The 24,955-nt window shown below is 42.7% G+C and overlaps 2 protein-coding genes across 8 annotated transcripts in view; both read right to left on the reverse strand.

Moving 5' to 3' along the window:
* LOC311422046 (putative glutamate receptor) overlaps positions 1-9,953 on the reverse strand; it is a 13,251-nt gene extending 3,298 nt beyond the window's left edge. For 2 of the 7 annotated variants that reach the window (XM_084494695.1, XM_084494693.1), the window contains exons 1-10: positions 9,597-9,669; positions 8,665-8,867; positions 6,986-7,092; positions 4,923-4,954; positions 4,226-4,285; positions 3,498-3,677; positions 2,411-2,637; positions 1,617-1,714; positions 873-1,090; positions 351-576 (exon numbers count right to left, since the gene is read on the reverse strand). In XM_084494695.1, the coding sequence (XP_084350821.1) occupies positions 351-576; positions 873-1,090; positions 1,617-1,714; positions 2,411-2,637; positions 3,498-3,677; positions 4,226-4,285; positions 4,923-4,954; positions 6,986-7,058 (1,114 nt within the window). In that variant the 5' untranslated portion in view covers positions 7,059-7,092; positions 8,665-8,867; positions 9,597-9,669. The other 5 variants (XM_084494694.1, XM_084494692.1, XM_084494697.1 and 2 more) reach the window with 5 other exon arrangements.
* A 2,750-nt stretch (positions 9,954-12,703) lies between these two features.
* Positions 12,704-24,955, reverse strand: part of PLCH2 (phospholipase C eta 2) — a 44,787-nt gene continuing 32,535 nt past the window's right edge. The window contains exons 21-22 of the mRNA XM_084494690.1: positions 20,646-20,982; positions 12,704-15,843 (exon numbers count right to left, since the gene is read on the reverse strand). Coding sequence (XP_084350816.1) covers positions 14,111-15,843; positions 20,646-20,982 — 2,070 coding nt within the window. The 3' untranslated portion in view covers positions 12,704-14,110. The remainder of the gene's footprint in view (positions 15,844-20,645; positions 20,983-24,955) is intronic.

Below are 24,955 nucleotides of genomic sequence, written 5' to 3' on the forward strand. Positions count from 1 at the left end.
GTTAGCTGGGTGCTGATTCCCAGCTACCAAATGGTCATTCTGCAGAACACCACAGACTAAGCTGAGTGCTTTTTTAGATAGCAATGATTCCTGTTGTATGCACTTGCATAATAGTAATGGAGTGAAGGTCCTTTAACAAATACAAGCAATCAAGCTCACAAGAAAAATTTATTTAGGAGCTCTGCATCATTCCCGGGCCCAAGGCTTAAAAACTAAGTAAATAAATAAAGGAACCAATGCTCCTGAGTTTCAGGACTTAGCTGTGCCAGGCTGTTTGCTCTCAGTCTGCTATTTCAAACCCATGAAATCCAAGTGGAGAAGTGGGACAGAAGTGGTGCACTGTGACTAACCCTGGGCTGTGGCAATGCCAAATCCTCTGGCTCCAATAACTTCAGGGGCTCTGATCAAATTGCAGTGCCTGGCAGCTGCAAGGTCTTGAGAGATTGATTCACCAATGAAGGCGTAGTTCGAGTCCATCACGCGTTGAACTGCTTCCTGGTAGGTTTTGACTAAAACGTGGTCTCGTCTCTTGTCCATATACTCATAGATCATCTGATGGATGGGATTCTTGGAGTTCTGCAGCCCAAAAAAACAAGTGTTAGACTGAAGAGTAAAACAAATGTGCAGCACTTCTGGATAAATATGCAAAGATTGTGAAACAATTTGGAGAATAAGAGCACATAAATCATTCCCCCTTTTGGGCCATCTCTGTAATGAAAATTATCATCTAGCTGGCACAGATTTCCTCTCAAATCTTACAGGGATTAATTATTTCCCACCACCACCCCTCAAAAATAGCTTTTACAGGCACCTCAGCCCCAGCTTAGCAGCCCTAAGGCACGTGTGTATGTGTGCAATCAGATTCTCTGCACCTTGAAGTAGTAGAAGGTGGAGGAGCCGTCCAACGTCCCAAACTCGAGCTTTCTTTGCTTCACAAGATCTTCAAAAGTCTGGATTGGGAGCTGCTCGCTGCCAGAGCTCAGCAGCGCGGTGAAATTGGCGATGTAGGCAGCCAGCAAGGCTATGGTGAAGAGCCACCAGATGGCGGCAATGACCCGCACAGAAAGAGCTTTGGGCCGAGGGGTGACACCTGCGCGACCAGAGGAGCCGATAAAAAGCAAGGGAGGTGATGTACAGTGAGAGAGACAGCTTGTGTTAAAGCCGGCACAAGACTTCTTTTTAAATAAAGGCCAAACTGCAAAACTTGCCCTGCAGCTACCTAGGAAATGCACAGGCCTGAAAAGCCCTCAGTGGCTGAACAGCACCAACACCACACACTGCGCAGAGAGCTGAAGCAGCATTAGTGGCCAGAGGCAATAAAAAGCCTCCACTCTACAGCATCAGGGCGAAGGTTAGCTTGACTTTCCCCAGAATAAGCGTTACAGCAGGAAAAAGCAGTCCTCAGCTGCAGCCAGCCACCTGTACAACTCCAACAAGTCTCAAACTGCAGCTGAGAGTTTGAGTACTGCCGAGTGTCCCTGCTGCAATGTCCTTCCCCTCAGCAGCACCCAGCCATCCAGCACCCGGTGTTACAGACAGATGAGGGCTGGATAAGCAAGCAGCTTACAAAAATATTCTGCTCCCAGGGCTCCTCTGCTGCAGTCCTCTCAGCTCACCTTGCAGCGCGAGCGCTCCTGCTCCAAACCAGAGGCTGTTTAAGAAGGTGAAGTGATTCTCTTCATTCTTGGGCTCGTTCCATTCACAGGGGCTCAGCCTGTGGGGAAATGATGGGATAAAACCAGACAGTCAGGAAAAAATAACCCTGTAGCATGACATGCAGCAGCGCAGCTAGCCCAGAAATGCCTTTTCCTTCCATGGTAGGTCCTTCTTCACTTGTGGTCCAGTTTAACCAGTACAGAGAAAGGTGTTCCTGCTCAGTGCCTCAAGTATTTCACAACAGTAAAAGCTCAGGAGGCTCCTCTTACAGGTTTGCCAGGTCCCTTCTTGAACCACTGCATCTAGTCTCCCTGGCCCACCGAAGAGGCAACACTGGCTCTGTTCTTTAGTGTAAGAAGAAGGCCGCTCCTTGGAAGGAATGCTTATCTATAAAAGACTACACATAGAACTTGAAAAGCAGCACCAGAGCTTCTGTTCAAGACTCCAGCAGCAGAGAGCCTTAGCACAGCATAATCAAGAAAGGTGGGAGAAAGCTGAATCTCCTCAGAAGAGGAGGGAGGGGAAGAATTCCTTCCAAAGTCAGTGCAGGATTGAGTGCATAAAAACACCAGGAGAGAGAACTGCACGTACGAACGTGGTCACAGTAAAAAACAAGTTCGAAAAAAGTGAGGAAGAAAAGCTGAAGTGCAAACACACAGGCTTTTAGCAACTTGTACTTTCTCTAAAACCGAGATCTCCTCATAGCTGGGAAAACAGTCAACTTTTGAGCAAAACCTGTGACACGTGTTTATACCTGGCAACAAGAAAGAGGCAGAAGCACGTCAGAATATAAGCAAATAGGAGACCTGTCCAGGTCTCCTTACTGAAAGGTGCCAGGAAGTGGAAGAAAGACATCTCCTGCGACATGGTGTCCTTTCGAAGCAAGATTCCAATCCCAGTCTGCAGGAATGGTGTGGTGAAGGAGACCACCTCTTCTCTGGCTGATGTGACTGTTAGGGGAGCCACTGCAATGTCTGCTTCCTGTAAGATGAAAAAAATACTATCAACTGTCCAACCTACCTGATGATTTCTGCACTCAAATAGAACACTTCCCAGGCTGAGTGGGCAGATATCTACATGGCAAACAGCTTCTCTGTCTCACTGGACAGCTGTGGGCTTTGACCGAGCTCCAGAGGACAGCTTTCCATTTTGCACTGTTCATAGTGGGGGGCTGGCTGGTGTCTGGGGCCTCTGGTTTCCTACGATCCAAACAAGCTGAGGCTGTGCACCATGAACTACAGTGGGTTTGTTTACAAAAAACAGAAGGCACGTTCCTTACTTTTTCTGGCTGCAGCACCTACATGGCTGACAGGACATGTTACTGAGTTCAGAAGAGCAAAGAGAATTCGATTCAAGTGTTCCCAACAGCTGGCAGAATGCTGGCTAGAGGGAGTGGTACCCCATGGATAAAAAGCAGGTTCGAGCAGCTATTTGGATAGTCTGAGGGGTTACATTTCAGAAGAGACAGGTTTGGCCTAGAGCTTAAGTACAAGGTACCTTTTCCTTAAAGCCTTTGTTTCATTACAGAGCTACGATGTCTCGTGCAGCCTCTCAGATTACAAAGGCACTGGGCAGTCTCTGAAACAAGACAAGAACTGCAGCAGGAGTGCCTTGTTACAATGATTTCTACTATGGCCATTGTCTCCTTGTTTTGTAGTGTCCGTATCTGTAGGACAAAACCAGCTACAAGTCTTTCTGTCCATCAGTTCTACACAACAGGCAGAACAACTCCCAAGTTGCTCAGTCCCCAAGGAAATTCTAATTAAGAGCTGTGCCAGCCCAGCCCTTTGGTCTCTTTCCTGTTACAGCTGCAGTTTTCACAAACATACGATGAAAATTACCTGTCTCAAAATCTCTCCAATCATCCCTGTCCAGTTTCCATTGGAAGAGACAGCGCCGTACTTCCCATCTCCCACCACCTTCACCTTGTAGCTGAAGTGAAGCATTGAAGCAAGAGCTTTCAGCAGGTCAATGCAGTATCCCTCCAGCTCCGCCCTTCTCACCATGACGTAGGGATCTTCCTGCATAGAGAGGGAAATGCACACAATTACATGCCACCAGTCTGCAGCATGCAATTGACTATGAATTAACCCTTCCCCCCCCCCCCCCCAAAAAAAAAAAAAAACACCTTTCCACAAAGACCTCTGTCCACGTTATCAGGAGGAAAACATTTCCAGTCTTGAAAGATACTCACAGGAGTCATGTGCCGCCGCTAGTAAAAGAATACAGCTCCAGGAAGGGCAGCTGCATTTTGCACAGCACATGTACTACATAAACAAGTGATGCCCTCTTCACAGGCTTAACACCCAAATACATTACCTTTGGCCCATCAGTTGAGAGTTACGTGCTAGTGTCTGGCAGCAGAATCAGAAAATCTGCTGGTGTTGCTTCTTCTGAATGATCCTGACTGTGTCAATGAATCTTTCCTTTTTTTTTTTTCCTTTTTTTCCCCCCATTTTTTAATAACATGTTTTTAATTTGGGCAAATGTGTGATATGTATAATATATCTAATAATGATATAATTCCAGCTACCTCCCAGCCACTGTAAGTATCACGTAACTGCCTTACCAGGATTGTTGTGACAGTCAAAGTTGGAAGATTCTCTTCTGGTCCCCTCAAGTCAGTGTCCTACAAATAAAAGTGAAGAATTAATTGGATTTCCCAGAACTGGCCCCACTTAGCTAGGGTTTACATTACTGTGTGTGTGTGAGTTAAATCAGCTAGAAATCTGCTCCCCTGAGCTGCAGCAGGTCACCTCACCACTACTCTACCTTCTTCAGGAATTGCTGTTCCATGACAGTAATTAATAAATCACAAATGTTTTGCTTTACTGCATGTTATCAGTGTACTTTGTGCAAATAAAACATCACTTTAGATGCTGTCGCAATTCTTCAGATACACGGTGCATACAGTCTTCTGAAAGATAGATCAATTTATGTTGCTGACAAAACAGCTAGCAGCCAATTAAGGCCTCATTAGAGAGCAATTGCAGGAGACAGAACAGTAGGAAACCTGAGATGTTGAGGAAAGAGACAAAACTTCGCCTCTGCACAGGCACACAATTCAGGAGTGCATCTCCCAACCTTACACAACTCAAGGTGTTTTCTGATCAGTACCACTTCAAAACAGCTAAAGCTTTTGCCAGGAAAGCTGCCTGCCCATCACAGATGAAAAGCCTTGCACACTGTCACATCTACTTCTGCATTTAAAACACTTTCTCACAAACAACTTCACTCATAGCTCTGCACCAGTGAATTGGACGTACCTTATTCGCAGCAGCATCATTCCTCATCGCTCCTGAAAAACAACAAAATAACTCCTTGCAGCATTTATATTTTATGGTTCCTTAAGAGTGAAGTTTCATAAACTCATTTCATGTTGCACTTACACAGAACGACTACCCTTAGCTCAGAAGCTCACAGCACAGCTGACTCACACCAATTTTGCCAGGTTTGTTTCCTCTTTCACAGCACAGTGTTAGTGTGAAGCAAACAGAAGCAGAAATGTACACCGCCAGACTCAGGCTTCAGAGGATTCTGACTGTAACTTTATTATTCTGGTCTTCACACTTTGAAGGACGGATTTTTCAGAACTGCCCTCTAGACAAGTCGAAAAGCCAGCAGTTCTGCTACTTCACACAGCTAAGATTCCTCCCTAATTCCTGCAAAACTCTGCCTGTAACCCTAAGGAAAAGCAGAAGCTCATCAGCATTACACTCCAAGGCACTGGGGTTTCTAATTCTTCTCTTCCCCTAATAACGAGAGGTTCTTCCTGTCAAAGCAGACTGTCTTGCAACTACAGGGGTAGAAACCCTTCTCCAGCTCGTCCTCTTGCATTCCCCCCAGAATTAGAAGCACTCCGACTCTTTCCTTCCTGTGAAAATTCAAACCTCCACAAGGATCAGGACCAAAACCAGGAACCAACAGGTACTGCACTAGAGAAGGGTCTGCAAGTCTGCCCTGTTTTGCCTCTTCTCTGCATCCTATGCAGTAAGGGAAGTAAATACAGCTGAGAGTTTAAACGTGATGAGAGACAGTGCAGCCTGCAGTGAACAACACCCTGCCTGTTGTCAGATCTGCCATTGACCTGTTTTATGTTACTTCTTCTCGTGCCTCTGTTTCCCATTTGTAAAACAAAGGCTCTGATACTTTCCTATTTGGTAAAAATCCACCTGTAGAAGTATCACTAATGGGGTTAGTTGAGTTTCTGGTTCTGCTCTCTGCCCTTTTAATAAATCCTGTTAAATTATTTGATCCACAGCCTCCTTTCTCATAACACTCAGAAGAACGCTGTAATAATTGTGATGCAGAATTAAAACCACAGCCACTATATGGCTTATTAATTGCCCAGGATGTTTTTCTGGAATGTGCACATTGCTCCTCGCAATCAAAGAACACACAGTACAAAGGCCAAAAATCCCTCAAGAGAAAACAAAAAACTGAGGGTGTTCTTGCTCTTCCAAGCAAAAGCTGTGAGTTTTTCATTAAATATAACAACATATTCATTCATTATGTATTATTCATTCTCTGGTTTTGCATTTTCTTGTCTTGTGCTGAACTCTACATTATTGTTAAAACAAAAACTGCTTTTTCCCTCTCCACTACAGTTCTCCACGGGAGCTGGAAATCTTCACAAAGGAGTTTTCTTGTCTCCCTTCAGAAACTCATTAGAGCCAGTAAAAGCCATTTGAGGCTCCTTTTTGAAGACCTGCTAGGGTTTCTTGGAAGAAAACAGCCTGTACTGAGGGCTTCAGCTCCCCCACAGTGGCACTGGATGCAGCTGTTCAAAGCCCCATTGTAAGGGCTCCTGAAAGGACCATAAGTAATCAAGTCGCAGCACTAACCCAAGTGCTAACCCAAAGTTCATGGCAGTGACACTTCTCAGCAGCCAGGTCCTCGTTGTGAGGATCTACAAAAACACAACGCAAATAAAAGGGACTCATCCCTCCAAATCTTGTCCCCTAAAGGCTTGAAACTACTGCCCTGAAGGCAGGAAGCTACTGCGGCTGCAAAAATCAGCCTTGCCCTTACCCCTTCTATTCTGAGCATGAACAGCCTTCTGATGGGAGATGACTCTGCCTGACTTCATGAGAAATGGCTTGTAGCACTGTTAAGAACTGCCTCACCCCGATTTTCTACCCTGTCCTTCCTGTCCAGGCTAAAACCCGTGCCTTTGTGTCCTCCACCCATATTTCCCTTTTTGCATATAGATTAAGATACGGGCTTCATCTAGCACTAGTCGTCAAAGAACGAGAGAATTATCAGACTGTGAAGAACAAAAAAAAATCAGATTTGGACGCAGCCAGCATTGTTGGCCAAATATTCTCACCTGCGTGGCTTGATTCTCTCAGGAGCAGCATGGTTGTAAGCACAAAGAACACGAAGTGTTGTCCTTTGTCCATTGGAGCAGAAATAGTCACTGTCTAGAGGAAATTCCTGCTCGAGATGAAAGACAAGTAGTTAAGGCTGGTTTTATGGTTCCTCAAAGCTGAGTTAAATCAGTTTGTCTTGGATTGTCTGCACCACATTTGGAAGAGTCCCAATTGTTTTTCATTTTAAACACTGCAACAAAATTTCTGCATGACTTGAAATAACTGTACATGTGTCATGGCAAAACAGCAACAGAATTATGAAAGAAAGCCAGTGCCATGTTATACTCCATCTCAAGCTTCTGCTATATTTTTGACTATTTGTAATCACAGTGACAACCAAGGGTCAGGATACCATTGTCACAGAAACTACAAAAGACACACTGAAAAAGTACTAGGAAAAATCACCATTTAGGAGACTATGCAGGTGAAAAAGGTGCTACAGTGTGGTATTACCTGCTTCTGACTGATGTGCTCAAAGAGAGAAAGGTTGCTTCAGTTAATTTTATCTCATCAACTTTTATGAATTTTTCCCCAAACCTGCACACCTGTGAAAACTCCTGACATTACAAAGGCTCAGTGGTTTTTCTCATTCATTCTCTCTACATTTTTCACTTTCATACGAAGAATAAGAAGTGAATAAAATTTACACAGAAGATTATTTGTGTTAAATTTAAATGCTGCCTCTTTTTGTTATTGTTAAAAATACTTCAAAATGGGATTAGTGTTAAAGGATCAAAGGAGAGGACTGACATTCAAGTTAGGGAGCGACCTAAATTTTCTGAAAGTAATTATAGAATACAGACAAAATGCTAGATACTCTTAGCTGTTGGGAGGGCAGCACATGGACAGTCCAATCAGCCACCAAGGCACAGAGAGGAGAAAGCAGCAGAGATATTCTGGTTGAGCCACTAAGGAATTGCTTTTTTCTTTTTCTCTGGTTTCTCTTCTTAAAGCTTTAGATTTAACCTCTAAATTTTTGCTAATTTTCCTTGCAATTGTGTATACGCTATAAAGTGATCTATACTTCAGGCAGCTTCCTTCAATAAGTAAAGAAAAAGCTGTTCAGTATTCAGAGCTGGTAATAAAATAATAAAAATGAAAGAGTTGTTAACACACTGGCTACTGTCTAAGAACAAACACAGTCTAAATATGTGAAGAAAAAAAAGCATTTTTGCAAAGGCAAATATGCTTCCTTTAATCTAGTACTGGAATGATTTAAGAATAAACAGAATCAGTAATCAGTTACAGAGAGAATAATGGGAGCACAGAGGGCTTCAGCACCTCCAGCCTGTGACGAGTTCTTTAGCTACTGCTTAAACTAAACTGCAGCATCCACTTACCACATCTACCTGGCGAGGTACTACAAAACTTTCTCAAGTTTGACAGTAAATCAAACTAAGGATTTAAGATGCTACTTTGCTAGAAGCAGCTCTCACTCCTCAGAAGCTTTTCAGCCTTTCAAGAACTAAACAAAAAAGAGACACCACCTACTCCTCTGCCATCCTTCTGCATGCAGTACTGGAGGAAGGCATTAGCAGCATGGAAAAGCTGGGCAGCCACCAGCTAGGAAGGAGACAGCCTGCTGCAGGCAGGCTGGAACAAGCAGAGCAGCGAGTGAAGGCAGCATCTCACTTACAGCAACTCCTTCAAGCCTCTCCCAGCTTGGCTTGGCTGGCTGGGCACCAGCAGGAACACCGATGAGCAGCAGGCACCGTGGGACTGCTGGAGCAGGCGGCGTGGCAGCGCTGGGCTGTTATAAGCCCCGAGGGAGGAGCCGGGGGGGGCTCCTGCAGGATGCCCACTGACAGCTGGCACCGCAGGCTCCCGGGGCACCTGGGGCTGGGGAAAGAGGAGGGGGATGTTTGGAAGCAGTTTAGTCCAGCAGCTCGATGCCACATCAAGGGTCAGAAAAGCTGACTGCTACTGCTCGGTCCTGTAAAAGCCTTTTTTCTACTGAACCGTGCCCTTTCAGCTGTGCCCATCTCCTGTCTACTGGTCCTGCAGGCTTAAAGCTTTCTTCATGCTGAGTGTCTCAGATCAGCTGCAGGACTTGGGTATAACACCAAAACCCTCTCAGATCTGCTCCATGTTTTTCCTCCCAATGCCCAGAGCACTGAGGAAAAGCCTGAGCTTCAAGGTAAACCTGGCTTGCACATAACCATTTAAGACACGGGCAAAGAAGTGAAATTCCTGTTCCCTTCACCCTTCCAGTTAATCATTCCACGTCAGACATGAGCTACAGGACAGCCCTGCCAAGCAGCCACTTCTACTGGGCCAGGTCATTTATAAATACACACACCAAAGCACTGCAATTACAAAGGAGGGCTTTCACAGGAATTCAGAAGAGAGTAAATTATTACAACCCATCCTGCAGGGGAGTTGGAACATGTCCACACTTGAGTAAGAAACAAAAAATTACTTCCCACTTGACTTTAATCGCTGTCCAAGATGGAAAACACTCCAGCTGCTTGTGCCTTCTTCCCTAAGCTTCTCTTAGATATGCCACTAAGCAAATCAATCATTAAACGTCACCACAGCTTGTCTTCTGCCACAATGAAAACCACTTACCTTTCCATAAAAAGTGCTTATAATACTGCATTTGGTGATGTCTGCCTTAACGGAGTGAAAGGGCTTGACTCACAGCTCGCTGCAGTTAAGGGGAGCTTACTTTTAATGCACGTCAGACACCAGCTGGTGCAAGTCATCCTCACAACATGGCAAGATGCTCTTGTAGGTTATAAACAGTAACTACATGCTCTCTATTCAGCCAAACCAAAAAGAATCTTGTAAGATCCATTCACCTTAGATGCTTTGGGCTGCTTACAGCTGCACTGCCAGGTACTACCTTTCGTGGCCAGCACGTCAGTTGTTTTTCACTTTTCTGTGTGATAGCTTCACCCTAGAGATTCTGGCAAAGGGCTGCATAGGGAGGGAGGTGAGCAAAAAGCAGGTAAGCTGAGGTTCCCAGCTGCTTCTCATGAATATTTTTCTAGGCTTTAGTAAGATGCACATTATGGTATGTGATTTGTCACAGCTGGCAGCTAATGAGGGCTAAGCCACTAATAAACTCAACTCCAAGCAGCTGAAAGCATCTCAGCTCTGACAAAATGAGTTTTTAAAGACACAAACATTCAACATCAGTGTTCTTACACACTAAGTTGGAGAAATACGGACCATAAATCGCAAGGCCAACCATGTAGTGTTTGTCATTTGGAAACTTAGGACTCCTAATCTTACACTGTAATGAGCTGAAAACACAGGGCAGGAAGCTGAGACATCACAGGATGAGCTCTGGACAAGGGAAGATACTTGCTGTTACTCTACAAACCAGCAGAAAAAGATAAAAAACAGGCTTTCTCTGGACAGAGATTTAGCTCAAGGCTTTGGAGTTTTCATTTATTTGGCAGTGGGTGGAGCAGGGCAACAAGAAAAATCCACTCCAAATCCTAAAAGATCTATGTACTTAAAAACCTGATTGTGATACCAGATTCAGCATGAATCTTTCCATTTGTAAACACAACAGCAACAAAAATGTAAACAAACTTATTGGTTAAATTATCACTGTGCTAATTATTCTTCAGAGCAAATGACACTTTTAAACATCTCAGTAGCTTTTTACTCAGTTACTGACCTTCTTGAAGAATACTGTTTTCACCTGCCTTTCTGAATTCCTTCACACCTGCTGCCAGGCTTTTGTTGTTGCATGACATCCTGAAGGGAGAACAAATACCAGTGACTGTGCAGCATTTGCAAGTGCTTCTGGCCTCCATCTTGGATGAATTCTCGACCCTGCTGTATTAAGGTGTGTGACTGTAGTAAATATTTGCACCTTCTTCATGGCAAGCAGTGATTACTGCAAAGCAAATGCTGCCAGCTGAGCAGCTGGCATGCACAACCTGCTGTGGTTTCATGCTCAACCTGGATCTACGCTGAATCTACCTGCAGTTTCACGAGGGAGATGGAGAATCTGCTTTTTCATCTTGATCATCATATGAATGGTGGAGAAGACTGTCCAGAGCAGAGAGGTAGTCCTAAAAGGAAAGAAAATCAGTGCTGCCAAGAGCCTTGACTCCAGACTCCCTCCGCTGTTGCTGAATCTTTATCGCTTTCCTTACCTTTTTAGACAGTGCCCTGCCTGCTGAGCAGATCTGAGAGTGTTCCCTCTTCCCTGAAGAACAGATGAAGAGCAAAACTGCACAGTAAACTCCCGCGGTGTTGGTGCCATGAAATACATTCCACTCAGACAAGTAAATGGATACATCATTAATGGTCTTATGTAGTGCAACAAAACAACTTGTCAAGGCAGTTACTATGAATTTGCAGGCAGGACAAAATTCACATGTGCCCTAGTAAATTAAATTCAAGCACAGCTTTTTAAAAATGTGAACAAAGGAAGATGTTTTGAATTGCTGCATGATGCTGCCTTCCGTGAGGTGCATTAATTTAACAAGTATTGCTTAATCGATAAAAGCTCTAAAAAAAAGTGCAACTTGGTCTTCGAAAAGACACAAAAAGGCTTTTTAAATGTTAACTTTCTAAAGCTGTCAATTTGCATGTACTTGTGTGCTTTAAAGATAAAAAAGCAGCAACTCCCTGCAGCTCTTCAGCTCAAATCTGAAGTATTACAGGCTGACTTTCCGTCTCGAGAATGTTAATGAAATTCGCTTTGTGTTAAGATACAATGCAAGACTAATCTTGGCAGATCACACATTCTGCTGTTGATTTACCTTTTTTTCTTCAGAGGCTGCAAAGATATTGTAGGGTTACTTCAGTGCATGTTCCAAACCTTTGTTACACAAACCTCAAGGGCCTCTCCTCCAAATTATGAAGACAAGCAATAAAGATCAGAGCCAGGATGGAAAGCTGAGGGAACATGTTTAGACAAAGCACACTGAAGATCATTTAAAAAGATTTAATCACAGACTTTAACCCCTCCCAGCCCCCACCTCCATATCAAGATGAAATCATTACCTACAGTTAGCCTCACATTTTGATATCTCAGAATTGAAATGCTTGTAACCAAATGATGCTAAAATTAGAACCAGGAACTCCTTTCTAGCCCTGCAACCTACAAGTAAACCCAAGACCTTTCCAGGAGAGAGCATGAACTAAGTAATGCACATTTTCGCTGTGTACTTTGCTGGGATAGGAAGAGAAGAGATTTTTGAATGAGATCAGCAAAGAGAAAATTTTTGCTGCAGTATTTTCAGTCAGACTTGAACAACCTCAGTAATGAAACAAGACTATCTATCTTACGTGGAAAACCATAGAGTTTATCTTTGTATTGTTCTGTACAACATTCACTGCTTTGGCTGTGACAGAATAGATCAGGTCCTTGGATTGTCTGTCTGACTACCAACTACGTGAGTCTTGCCAGAATTTTCATCTACACAGCCATTACTGGCTGCCAGACACTGCTCCCACACAAGCCACGTGCTGTGTGTCCCACAGCAGAACGCCACTGTACCAGTACTTGCAGGTGCTTTGCTGGACCTGAGAAAATTTTAGCAGGACCTGAAATGGTTACTGCTCTGAAAAAGAGTAAAATTAAACATCAACCGCTAAGGAATTTTTAAAGCAAAACAAGTAGAATTAACCATGTTTGCATACCACAAATTCTGGACAGCATTAAAAAAAAAAAAAAAGCATTATGTTACAGCTAAATAGTCAGCAGCTGGAAGATTAAATATGTTTATTTTAGTAGCATAAGGTGGTTTTACAAACAATTTTTTCCGTTTTGCAATATACACAGAAGAATCATTACAAACAAAAGCAAAATATCTTCTCAATAATAGGGACTCTATGCAGCCTGAAAATAAAATTAAATCTCTGTTTCTCTTTAAAATGCATCTCAGTAAACATTCTTCTCCATCACTGATAAAATGCACATCTATAATAAATGACTTTTTTTGGAGCGGGGGAGTGGGAAGGAAGGGGAAGGTTAGAATAGGGGGACATACCCTAAAATAAAACGTAAAAAAAATGGGGGGAAAAATTATTATTCTCGTCAGCTTGCTATATAACTCTAAATATGTTCATCTAAAAAAATTAAATATATCTTTTTTTAAAACATATCATTGAAAATTTTGCATGGCAGTGCAATACAGAAGTAGTAAAATTCATCCAAAAAGTGCTATGTACAGCAGCATTGTTAAAATACCATAAAGAAGGAATGGTTCTGTTTTCAAGGAAAGATTAGTGTGCTTTTTAGCCATTTCTGAATTAGTGTCAGAAGATATTTCCTGTCTGTTTTTTCTAATTCCCTCCTCTTGTCTCGTTCCCTAAGATTATGCTTTGAGACAAGGAACAGTCACAGTTCAGTTTAAGTGTGTGCATGTGTACATGTATAGGCAGACATACATACCTACATACACACAGATGTGTATATATATATTTATATATACATAAACAAGCTTGATTAAAAAAAAAAAAAAAAAAAAGCATTGCTTTGGAACACGGTGAGAATTCTTCAAAGAGTGAGGAAATACGGATTTTCACTGAAATAATCAAGTCCGTGATGGAAGATAGGCTTTATCTACTACATTAATAAGGAAACAATTCCACTGCAATTTTGACCACTTCCCAGATGCCTCAAACTCTTCAAAGAAACAAAGCAAGGGACATGATTTTAAATCCAGCCTCCTTTCATGGATCCCTAACTTGTAAGAGCAACATTTAACTTAGCAGTCATGGACATCACGTTGACGTTTAGCTGTTATACAAAGCAATTACTGAAATTAGCACAGAATATGAGTTTTGCACAGAGCAAACTGCAAGTGCCAAGCAATGCTCACACACAAAGGAGGCCAGATTTGAGGCTGGAGAAAGTGTAATACAAAAGCGAGGTCAGGTCATTAAGACTGTAAAAATGTAAGTCTCTAATTAAACTCATTTGTTCTAATTCCACAGACTGATGACAAATTTAGCACTCAGCTATTCTTTTGGAGTCGTGGTCTAAAGTACCTTTACCATCAAGGGAGGGCCAGGAAGCACTAAGCTGTATGAGGACATTTTGTGCCCCTCAGGTCCCTGTTTTGTTTTGACAGAAATGTAAACATCACCTTACTCAGTGCTCACCAGAATTACAGTTTCAGCATAAAGAAGACTTCTGTGTCAGTGTTATAATCGATTTGGTTCTTAGGCTGGGTTGTAAACACGGTAGGAGAAGCTATATCCATGCAAACTGCTTTAGCAACGCTGCAGGCTCCCTCTGGATTCCCCCTCTCCTCAATGGGGCTCCCACCCAGCTGGCCAAGGCTTTGCAGCCGCTGCCTCTCCTGAGCCTGCTTGGCCCTGTTGGCGATGTACCGCACCCTGCTCTGGCTGCGAGAGGAGGACCTGCGCAGGAGTCCCAGGCTCTCCCCTTCCTCTTCAGATTCCGTTGGATCAAGACTGATGGGGGAAGTGATATCATTTTCCTGCTGAAAGGCCGTCAGCTTCTTTAGCTGCTCAGTCAGTTCGTCCTGGGATTTGACTGAGGATCTCAGGCCTGAAGAGCGGCGCTGCTCCCGCATCGATCGAGTGACAAAACTCCTGCTGATGCTACGGTATTTGCTTTCAAAAGTGCACACGATATCATCCGAGGTAAGGTCTCCAAGACTCTTGGATTTTGCCTGGTTGTTCCCAACCATATCCTGGGCTTTGGATTTGTTAGAAGATTGCCTGAGACTTTCGATGTACAGCCTGCTCCAGGTGTGCCTCCTAGGAATGGATGAGAATGCATCTTGAGGACTCCTGGCAAGAGAACGGGGGCAGAGCTCATCTGCCGGCAGCTGGTCAGACCTCAGGTTAGGATTGGATTTGCTCTTGCTCACCATTGGCATTTCGTTACCTGATGTTGTAGCAGAACGTGGGCGCATCCCCCTTCTAGCTGCAAGGGGCTCAAAATTCTCGTGACGGATGCCAAGATCTGGGAGGCTTTTGCGAGCTAGATTGGGCAGAGAGAGATCTATCACAGTGTCATTGGAGGACATGCTGGAGGAGGAAGACATGCTGTCACGATGACTGCTGCAATCTAGCTTGCTCCAGATCCGGTCGTTAACTGTGGCATCAAAGTATACTTCTGCTGCTGGAGATATGCTACTTGGGTTTTTTATTAAAGCTGAGGAGTCCAACATCTTCATCCCTTCACTCTTTGACTTCCTTACTAACACATAAGAGCTCGTCTGAGAAGGTAGAGCCTGTACAGCCTGGGCTTTCTGGAAAACATCTGGAGGCAAAGTTGTCTGTGTGCCGTTAATCACATTGTTTTGCTGCAGGATGGCTGCTGCACCAAGTTTTTGGCCTTTTAATTCAGTGGTGTTTTTCAAGTCTGTTAGTACCTGAACTGTCTGGCCATTTTGCTTCTGGCAGTTTTCTACAGGTTGACCAGTAGCCTTACCTGCTGCCACTACTGGCCGGGCTTTTTGAGGACACACTGCCAAACTACGCTGATCTTCGGCTTCACGGCATGCCTGTGTCCAACCATTTTCCTCTTTGAGAGGTCCTACCATGCTTGTCCTCTCATCTTCTTGGACGGATATAACTGTGTCAACTGCTCTTGTGGCTGCCTGCACGTGGTCTTCCGCAGCCAGATTTGGTCTTTGTTCTCTAGTGAGAAGAACTTCTTGAGGCTGGTTGGATGCATTGCTTCCTTTGGACTGAAACTCAGTGGAATGATCAGACACAGACCCTTCTTCAGAATCACTGTAAGTAATGGGCAGGGGGAAGAAGAGGCTGGCATGATGGTTTTCATTGGCAACAACAGGCTCTTCAGTGATAGTTTCTAGGCTGCATAAAGAAGTGACCGACCTCTGCATTGAGAAATGGCAGACATCTAATTGGAGACATGAAAGAGAGGAAAAAGAAAGAAAGAAGAAAAACAGACGCATGGTTAATTAACCATTATGAATGCCAGTTTAGTTGCAGATCTATTCTTTATGTGGTATCCTTTTGTATTTAAGGTAGCAGTTGCATATAGTAATAATGATTTTTAAAAATAACTTAAGATTTCAAATGCCTAGCTAAAGGCAGCAAAAATTTCTATTCATTCAGTTTGAGCTGCCCCAAAAGCCTGTTGCTTTTGAAAAATCTCAGTCCATGCATGCTAGCAACACACTATTTTTTGTTGTCTTATTCAAAGCATAACTGTATCCATCCATTTCTTTTTGCCCTTGTATCCCCTCTTAGAATACAACTTTTTGTCCTCCACCATCTAGCAACAGCTGAATTGCTCTTTTCCTTCTCCGCAGCACTCAAACATGACAGTACCTCCGATCATAGTCAAACTATATATAATAATCAGAACATCATTGCCTGACCAATAGATGTGATTCCAACAACTGATTACTCAAAAGAGAAGCACCATAGGACTTCCGAAGCAGCTTAGTAGTAAAACGATCTGTGTATGTACAATGCAATGTGGTCAATTTGCTTTTAAAACCAAGCCAAACCAACCAACCAAAAACATGACACAGTGACTTTGTTTTCCTAAAACCTTGCAGTTTCTTTTTCACACACACAAGCATGCTTCGTGAACACCAAGCCAACAGCACAACCCTGAAGACTCACTACATCCACCAATTACCTGAAAAAAACCCACTCCACCTGCAGTGTTTCTACCCTGTATCGCACAAACCAAGCAATCATGCCAAAAAGACTGCTCCCACATCTCCAAACCACAACACGAACATGCAGCAAGAACCAGTGATGCACCGGGGCAGACCACAACCTCAGGAGTATTGGAGCAGATCATTTTAAGGCAGGAAGCAAATAAAAACCAGGAGTACAGGCAACAAGGTGCTCGAATCAGTGACACTCAGTTGACAATTACCTTTAACTTGCTTGTCCTTTCAGTTCTTAACTAGACAGGGAGAGTGTGCATGTAGAATAATGGGACAGAACAGAGGAAAAATCCAGTTAATGTAGGGAAGGCAGGTGCACATAACAGGATAAATTAGTGCTGAGGGAGGGAAGGGAAACAAATATTCACACATTTTTGTAGGATCCTAAGAATTTCTGACCAACCAGAGCACTCAGTGGAATCCATAAATGGACAGATTTAAGTCCACTTCTTTTGCTATAGAAAATAAAAACCAATTTTTACTACCATGGAAGAAAACTTTAGTAACATAATATGAGTTTGTTCCCACCTGCCACACAGAATTTGGTATAAAGCCTACATTTACACTGGGTGCAAATAAAATGGCCAAAAGATGTCTGTCGTCACTGGAGCCTGGTAGACATCAGTGCAGCACAAAGCTGTACCACTGAAATGAGACAAATTGGAGACCCCACAGAAGAGACGCACGTTTACAGCACGTTCCTATGTCAGACGAGGCATAAATATAACAACACCTGCTTCCCAGGAACTGACAGCCCATGTTCACTTCGAGTAAGACCAGGCTGGAGGACCCCAGCATGAGCCCAAAAGCTTTATGGCCCAACCAGGATCAGACTTGATGACTATTAAAAAAATAAATAAATAAATAAGTATCCAGAAGAGCTTTGTCTTCTCTTTTCCAGCTCTTTTTCACTCAGGTAAAACTCTTCCTCCACTGAAAGTAATGACAAAGCTTCCACTGGCAGCACTGCTTCAGGACCAAACACTTGTGCATTTACTTGTTTGTTTGGCCACCTGCTTACCGAGCCCCAGAGCAGAAAACACTGAGGAGCAAAGAACTCCACCAGAACAGGGAAAGGAAGCTAGCACCAAACCCGCTTCCCAGTGCTACAGACAAAACAATCTGTATTGCCAGGAAATGCCAAGAGCATACTAGGTCTTTTCTTTTCAGCAGCAGTTTTTCCAAGTGACACGAAGCTGAACAAGTGACGGCCGCTGAACAGCCGGTACTTCATTAGTCGGGAGTCTTAAAAGGGATGAAGGCACCTTGGCTGTTGAAGGCATACACGTACGTAAGCATCCACCGCTCACAACGTGGCCAAACTGGGGGGACCTGGAGGAGTCCAGAGCTGGTCATACTGATAAGCTCCACTTCTTCCCATCCAGGCTAGGTCACCTATAAAGACTAAGGTGCACTGACAAGGCGAAACACTGGAAACTGTAATGCTGTTGCCATAAAGAGGACAGACGAGACTATACTTTCCTGCCTCACCCTTTTGGCACTTCCCATCAGCAGAATGTGAATTATGAAATGCAGCCATGTTAGGCTGCTCTTAGTGGTTTCCTTGGTGCCTTGGCCCAGGGCACTAAAGGAGCGGGCGGATGGGGAAAGCACGCTGTTTGTGCAACAGTGCTTGTCACCGGACCGTCAGCATCCAGGCCAAGTGACTATTGCACAATTTTAAAGGTTTGCTGAGTCCATGCGTGAGAAGTCAGATGGATTTAATCAAATTTCAAGCGTATCACAATATTTGTTTAGTAACTTAGGGGGCTAGCAGGGGAGCTGGCACTGACAATGGGAAATGGTTCCGTATGTCACGCTACTCAGAGCCTATGAAAAGCCCAATGCTAGTAAGTTAGGCATAGGAAGGGTTCTGCTGTTTTGGATTAATTTCAAGTGACAGGAATTGGCAAACTTCTTCCTTCCCCCTGTTGCCCTGGTATTCTCCTAAAACCTCAAAGCACATACTGGGAAAAATTAAAAAAAAATAAAAAAAAGAAAGAAATTTGATCACCGAATATTTTAGATTTCTGTATGAGGCTTTCAAAGAAGCCCACTACAGATGGACAAGAACATATTACTAAAAAAGGGATTATGTTTTGAAAAGCACCCAAGTCACTTAAGAGTTCCTGAAAATGTAATCATCAATGCTCATATTCCTTAGACAACTAAGTGGAAGGAATCTGAAGAGACACTCCTGCAGTAATAGGGAAAAGCTGTATTTCTTTACTTCCTTTTCACAGTTGTTCTGTTAGAGAGGAAATTTTGTCAAAATCTCTTCCCTTCCTTCCCCTCTCTGCCAAATCAGGGGAGAAGAAAAGCCAGGTTCCTTATTAAAATATATATATCTCAGTAACCTCTGTTCCTATTTTCCATATTCACATACAGTTCATTTGAAAAGACACAGCCACACGATCCCAGTGAGCACATGCATATCCCTGGTTTGAAACAACTCTAAAATAAAATGCTGTAGCTTAAGCAGCCTTCCTTTAAATGCACAGATTTTACTTTGCGATTGGGAAACGTTAACAGTCCACACAGCTTGGCTGATGTCAAGTAACATCAGGTCACATACCTTGCTTGCTTTATATTATGTAACTCTGTGCCCTCTGGTCACAGTCAAATCACACAAACAACATTTAGCACATCTAAGTGTTTGCATACTGAGGATTTATATGTGAAGGGCCAGAACGGTCAAGTGTGATCTCTTTAATAACCCAGACCATAGAATTCCATCCACTGATCCCTGAACTGATGTCAGTAACTTACATACAAAACTGCAAGTTCTTTGAGGAAGGGACTGGCTTGTTGTTAGAGGAGTGCACATTAAATAGCAGCTCTGCTGTGGTTATTGCTCAATAAAACACAAACACTGGTAGTGGAAATAATGTTTGTTAACACGGTTTTCCCATATTCAATCTCTACTTAATGCTCTGGTTTGGATCTCAAAATTTACTTAGTATCATACCACGTTTGCTAAAAAATAAAAACAAAACACAAAATAACAAGGAAACAAAAAAACCTTGAACAAGCGACCCAAACATTCATGGACTATTGACAGTTTTTACTACTGCAGATGGTCAGCTAAGTGTGGGAAGGACTAATCTAAACCAGACACATCTACAAAAAAAGTAAAATAAAAATATTTATGCAATTCCTTTCTTGTCATTGCAAAAAATAAAGAAAAAGCGCTCTTGATAGCAAAGCAACACAGAGCAGGTTCTAAGATGCTACGTAGCAGCTGAGACAATGATGTGATCTAAGGTGGAGAAGGGTGAAGAAAATCTAGTCTTACCAGTAAAGAATATAGGGGATTTACTTCGAATTTCCTCCAATTTTTGAACGAACAAGGCATTCATTTCCCTCTGTAGGGTGCCCACTTGCCTTCGAGAAGCTTCAGACCAGTGCTTGGGGAATTCTGGGCTTCCAAGGCTTTCTAGACTGCTGGAGTTGGAGGATATAGAGCCATTGCTGGCTGGAACCAAGTTGACAGTGCTTCCATACTTGCCACCTGATTGGCACTGCCACCGCTGCCGGGAACGAGCCTTTATTCCATGGCATTTAGATTCAACATTTTTCTTCCCTGGGGTCACAAAAGACTGGGTGCTCCTTGTTAGGTCATCAGCATTTCCAGGGCTGCTGCAAGACTGCAAATCTGACTGCGGTCTGGGCTGGCCTGTACCACCCCAGTCTTTTAGCTCTAACCTCTCTTCTCCAGTTATACTGCTATACTGCTCATGGTGAAGCATATCTTTAGCGAGAGGCCTGGTAGGATGGTCGCTCCACTTGCTTTCTAGATCTGGGCTTTCTTTGGAACCAATCATGCATTTCATGCAATTGGTGGCCACGCCAATCCTACCAGAGCTGTTGATGGCGCAGCGTGCAAAGACGCTTTGCTTCTCGCTCTGGTGCTCCTGAAGCCGGACCCTGTTAGACCTCTGTATGGGTTCACTGAAAGCAGCACCCCCTTGCGCACAACTGTGGCTTTTGGCTTTACGAGAACTATGGGCCTTACCTTTCAACCCTTTGCCATGTACCTCCCCACTGGCACCATCTCTGGGAGCTGGTGACAGAGGAGCACTTTCTGCCTCTTGCTCAAAGCGAGGCTGTGAGGCAGCTTCTGCTTCACGGTCTTCGCTGGCCCCTTCAGAGCTGTTGTCTTTTGTGTCAAAAGCAATTTCGGGAAAGCCCTTCTTCTTCTTCTGGCTTTTGGTGGGGGCACTTGCTGTCCGTCTCAAGATGTGGCTGCTAAAGGAGTGTTTGCGGTGGAGCTGACCAGCAGCATGACTGTCCAGAGATGCCTGCTTTGGATTTCTGAGAAACAGGCCCTTTAGGCCTAGAGCTTGTTTGACCTGGAAAAATAAGAAAAACAAAGTCTTACTAGGAAGTGCAAGTCTCCTCCTTTGGGCACAGGAGCTCAAGTTCAACGATCAAATCACAGACTCATGCACCACACACACGCATGCACAAGGAGTCCTCTGCCATATGCCTACCATCAGCATGAGAACATAGCCAAAAATAGGACAAGAATTAAAAACGGAAGAGATCAGTAGCAACAGTTTTGCAAAATTTCACATTTTTTGTTGAACCGTGTTTACATAAAATTTTCCAACCAGCCTTATCTCTGTACTTGTCATAATTTTCTTACTAGCTTATAGCTACTTACAACAAAAAAAATAAAATCACAAAATATTGAAGAGAAAAAGTGAAAAAGGAAATATGTCAGTGTATAAGGGTCTAGTTCTCAAAGCTGAAGAGTTTCTCAGTGCATGTGGAAAGCAACAAAACTCAGGTATTCGTAATGCCACACAACTCAGACTCTAAGATTAAAGTTGAAGGGTTTCCTTTCAAGCAATACAGCTTCCTGGTTTTGTTGTTGTTTTGTTTTTAAACACAAAGCTCTGTGAGGTATGGGCCATTTTCCCAACACAATGTGCATGTTTAAAACAATTCTGTCCCAACAGATTCATCATGTGGATACATAGCACAACATGGAGGAGGCACAGGCAATCAAGTCACCACAGTAATCCAGGAAAATAGAACAGTCTTTAAAAATTGAGCATGTTTTTCAATTTAAAAAAATGCAATTTCATAGACTTAAAAATGTTAGGATAGGGCCAATTAGAATTGCCAAAGAATTAAATTAATTGGAAACACAGAGCTGAATTTCCCAACTTGTGCAGGACACAACACTTGTGCAGAATTGCACATTAGATCCTGCCAAATCCAATTATTTTTCCTGTCTCTTACACTGGAGATATCAACTAGCGCTCATACTTTAGACAAGGACTTTGTAGCATGCAACCAAGGTCCGAGCAGGAACAAAAAGAATGCCCTGAATAAATGACAGGAGGAAACACAAAAACAAAACTAAAAAAGGAAAGAAAAATAAATACAGCACACACAAAACAGGCTGTAGAATGGCAGCATTTTTTTTTTTTTTTTTTTTAAAAGATATTTTGAAATCATTTCAATTTTAATTTTCATGCAACATTGGGTGGTTACAGAATTTAAATGATAGTGACCTTTTAGGCTAAAGAATAGTCTTGACTTAATACATCTAATAACAAATTGGATGTTCAAATGGAGCTTTACATTCTTTAGAAGCTGTCAGGAAATACACAGTGGACATAAAAGTATCATATTTTGGCTTTCAGCATAAACGAGATTGACACTGCACTTGCATCGAGCACTACCACGAGCAGCAGTTACATGTTACAACTAGGTGTGTGGCACAGGATCCTCAAAGAGTCCTCTTTTTTCTCCTGTGCGATTACATTTGATCATTTCCTACTACACAACACATCCAAAGACACTCACGTGTGTTTTCATCACTGAAGAAACACATTATAAACAAAGGAAGTTAGTCGGGTTGGTAAGAGAATACTTCCCACACTTCAGCTCTTATTTAAGCATTGAATATATATAACCACAAACTGTTAAGGATCTCCCACCTTCATCCGGCAGATTTACATTTCAGTGAAACTGAAAGAGTCTCAGCATTCCTGTAAACATTCCAGGTGTACTTGCCAACTTTTAAAGCTGATGTATGATAAAGGGTAGACGGGCTTTGCTCTGTACATAGAGCCCCATACATAAAAATCAGTTAAAGAGAAAACTTTTCCTTTCTAATCTTCTCCTCCTTTGTTCCCTTTATTTCCCAGTTAGATCAGATTCTTTAATATCAGTAGTTCTCTTCCTCAAGCATAAACAATGAACAAAAATGCAGCGCGCAAGCATTGTAAGAAACCCATGATAAATATGATCAGTATCAGTACTTGTTGGCATCTGCTGTCCGTTCAACTCCGTTACCCCGTGATGTCCCATGTGAGGCCACTTTTCTGCAGTGCTAAACAACGGGTCAGAAAGATCTCATTTAAATTACAATGGTCACTCCCAAAATATTCGAGTACATGCTGACATATTTCAAGTTTTGCTTCATAGGAACTCACCAATAGAACTAGTTGTATTGTACAGTTAACTGCACTAGCTTAAAAGCTGCTTTTATTCATAAGTGTCCTGTGCAATCCGGCATGTGGAATCATGATTTATTCGCCTGAGATGAACCCCAGTGAAAGCATTCAGAATATTATTTCAGGCTGGAAGTTTAGCAGCTTCTGATTGAAGTTTAGCTACAACATGCCAAGACCCAGTGTGAGACAGAGATGGCTAACAGGAGACATAAAATGGACTTTACAAATATATACAGGGTAAGATAAAGAAGTTAGGGATTGTTTTTTTTTTTTCCCCCCCATTTGTGGAGGAAAAAGTGCCAATAATACATGGCAGAGAAAATGTAACTGAAATATTAATACGTGTCCTGTGAGAGCCAGGCTATTGAACAGTCTGCTTGGATCACAGTGGATCCAGCTTCCACCAGAAAGCTTCAAAATGAGATTCAGCATTTGTTAAGGAGCGAAGCAAAAAATCTTCTGCTCCAATTGCTGCAAGTTGGCAAGTACACATATTTATTGGTACAAAAATCACACAATATAAATGTTTGCAAAATCCAGAACAAAAATTGTCATACACACATACAAATAATATCCCCAAAAACAAAAGAAAGAAAAGCACTGATGAAATGAGTGACACACAGTGCAGGACCTCAGGTATCATTCTGGTTTCTTTGGTGCATCTTTGTTAAGTTAGCCGCTATTGCTTGAATCAATGGACTGATTCAAGAATGCAAAGACAAATTTGGTTAACTTACAAAAAAAAAAAAGGAAAAAGAGAGCCATTTTGACGGAGATCCAGAATATGTGCTTTCAGCCTCTACTCCAGCTGTCACTGGCCTATTTAATTCTTCAGGAGACTTACAAAGCAGCACGAGGCTTTCCCACAATTTAGCAAACAATTCACTGTTGAATGTTCTTTTCCATGTAAAAGAATTACAGCATGTAAGAGAAAAGACAGTAAGTAGAGACTCGAAGAAGAGAGAAAGAAAGGATCTAGAAGGACTTTTATCCTGGATCTACTTCATAAATTCAGGGCTCTCTGGTTGATCAATGACCCAATAGAACTGACCAAGCCAAATGTCACAATCCACGTTACATGAGTTGAAGAGCTCCAAAATGCTACTAAGGGAACACCGATGCTAAAAGAGTTAGAGGCATGCAGGTGTGTGGTGGTGGTCACTACACCTCCCTGAGGCAGGAGGGGTACCTTCAAGGCGTCTAAAAATGTTCTGCTTCTAAAAGTAGACTTTTTTTGACATAGAGAAGCCCACTGAAATCACAAACAGACAGAGTAAAGGCAAATAAGACACAAAACAGCAGCGAAGGAGAATCTCAAAGATATGCACATCTAGAAAAACACAAGAAATTCCACAATACATTAATAGACTATGGAAGAGACACAGACAAGGAGAAGTGTCTCCAAGAAAACAGTGCAATCTAGAAAAAAATAATCAGTTAAACACTAGTTAAGGTGAAGGAAATCTAACTGTGCTTCTGTGATATTAAGCTACTGAGGGTGGAATATCTACATCTAGAAAAAAAAGCTCCCAAATGCTTGCAGTAGAATATCTGAGTTAATAAAGGATGGGTTAAATTAGACTGATAACTGTGGTGATTTTTCTGCCAATAATTAGAAGAGGGGAAACAGTTCTTATTTTAGCAAAACTCTGTTAACCGAAATTCACAGCAGAACATGATCTAGAGACCAAAGCAGAAAGGGCTGTGTAGTGTTTCTTCAATATTTTCTTCATATTTTCACACAACTGTGAACATGATCTCTTTCACAAAGCACTGCAGTCAAGAGCAGTGACTTGGAAGCTGATGCAGCTATCAGCCACTACAGCAGGCAGACCCAATTTGTCTTTGTCCC

This window comes from Aythya ferina (assembly GCF_964211825.1).
Source record: "Aythya ferina genome assembly, chromosome: 21".
NCBI lineage: Eukaryota > Metazoa > Chordata > Aves > Anseriformes > Anatidae > Aythya > Aythya ferina.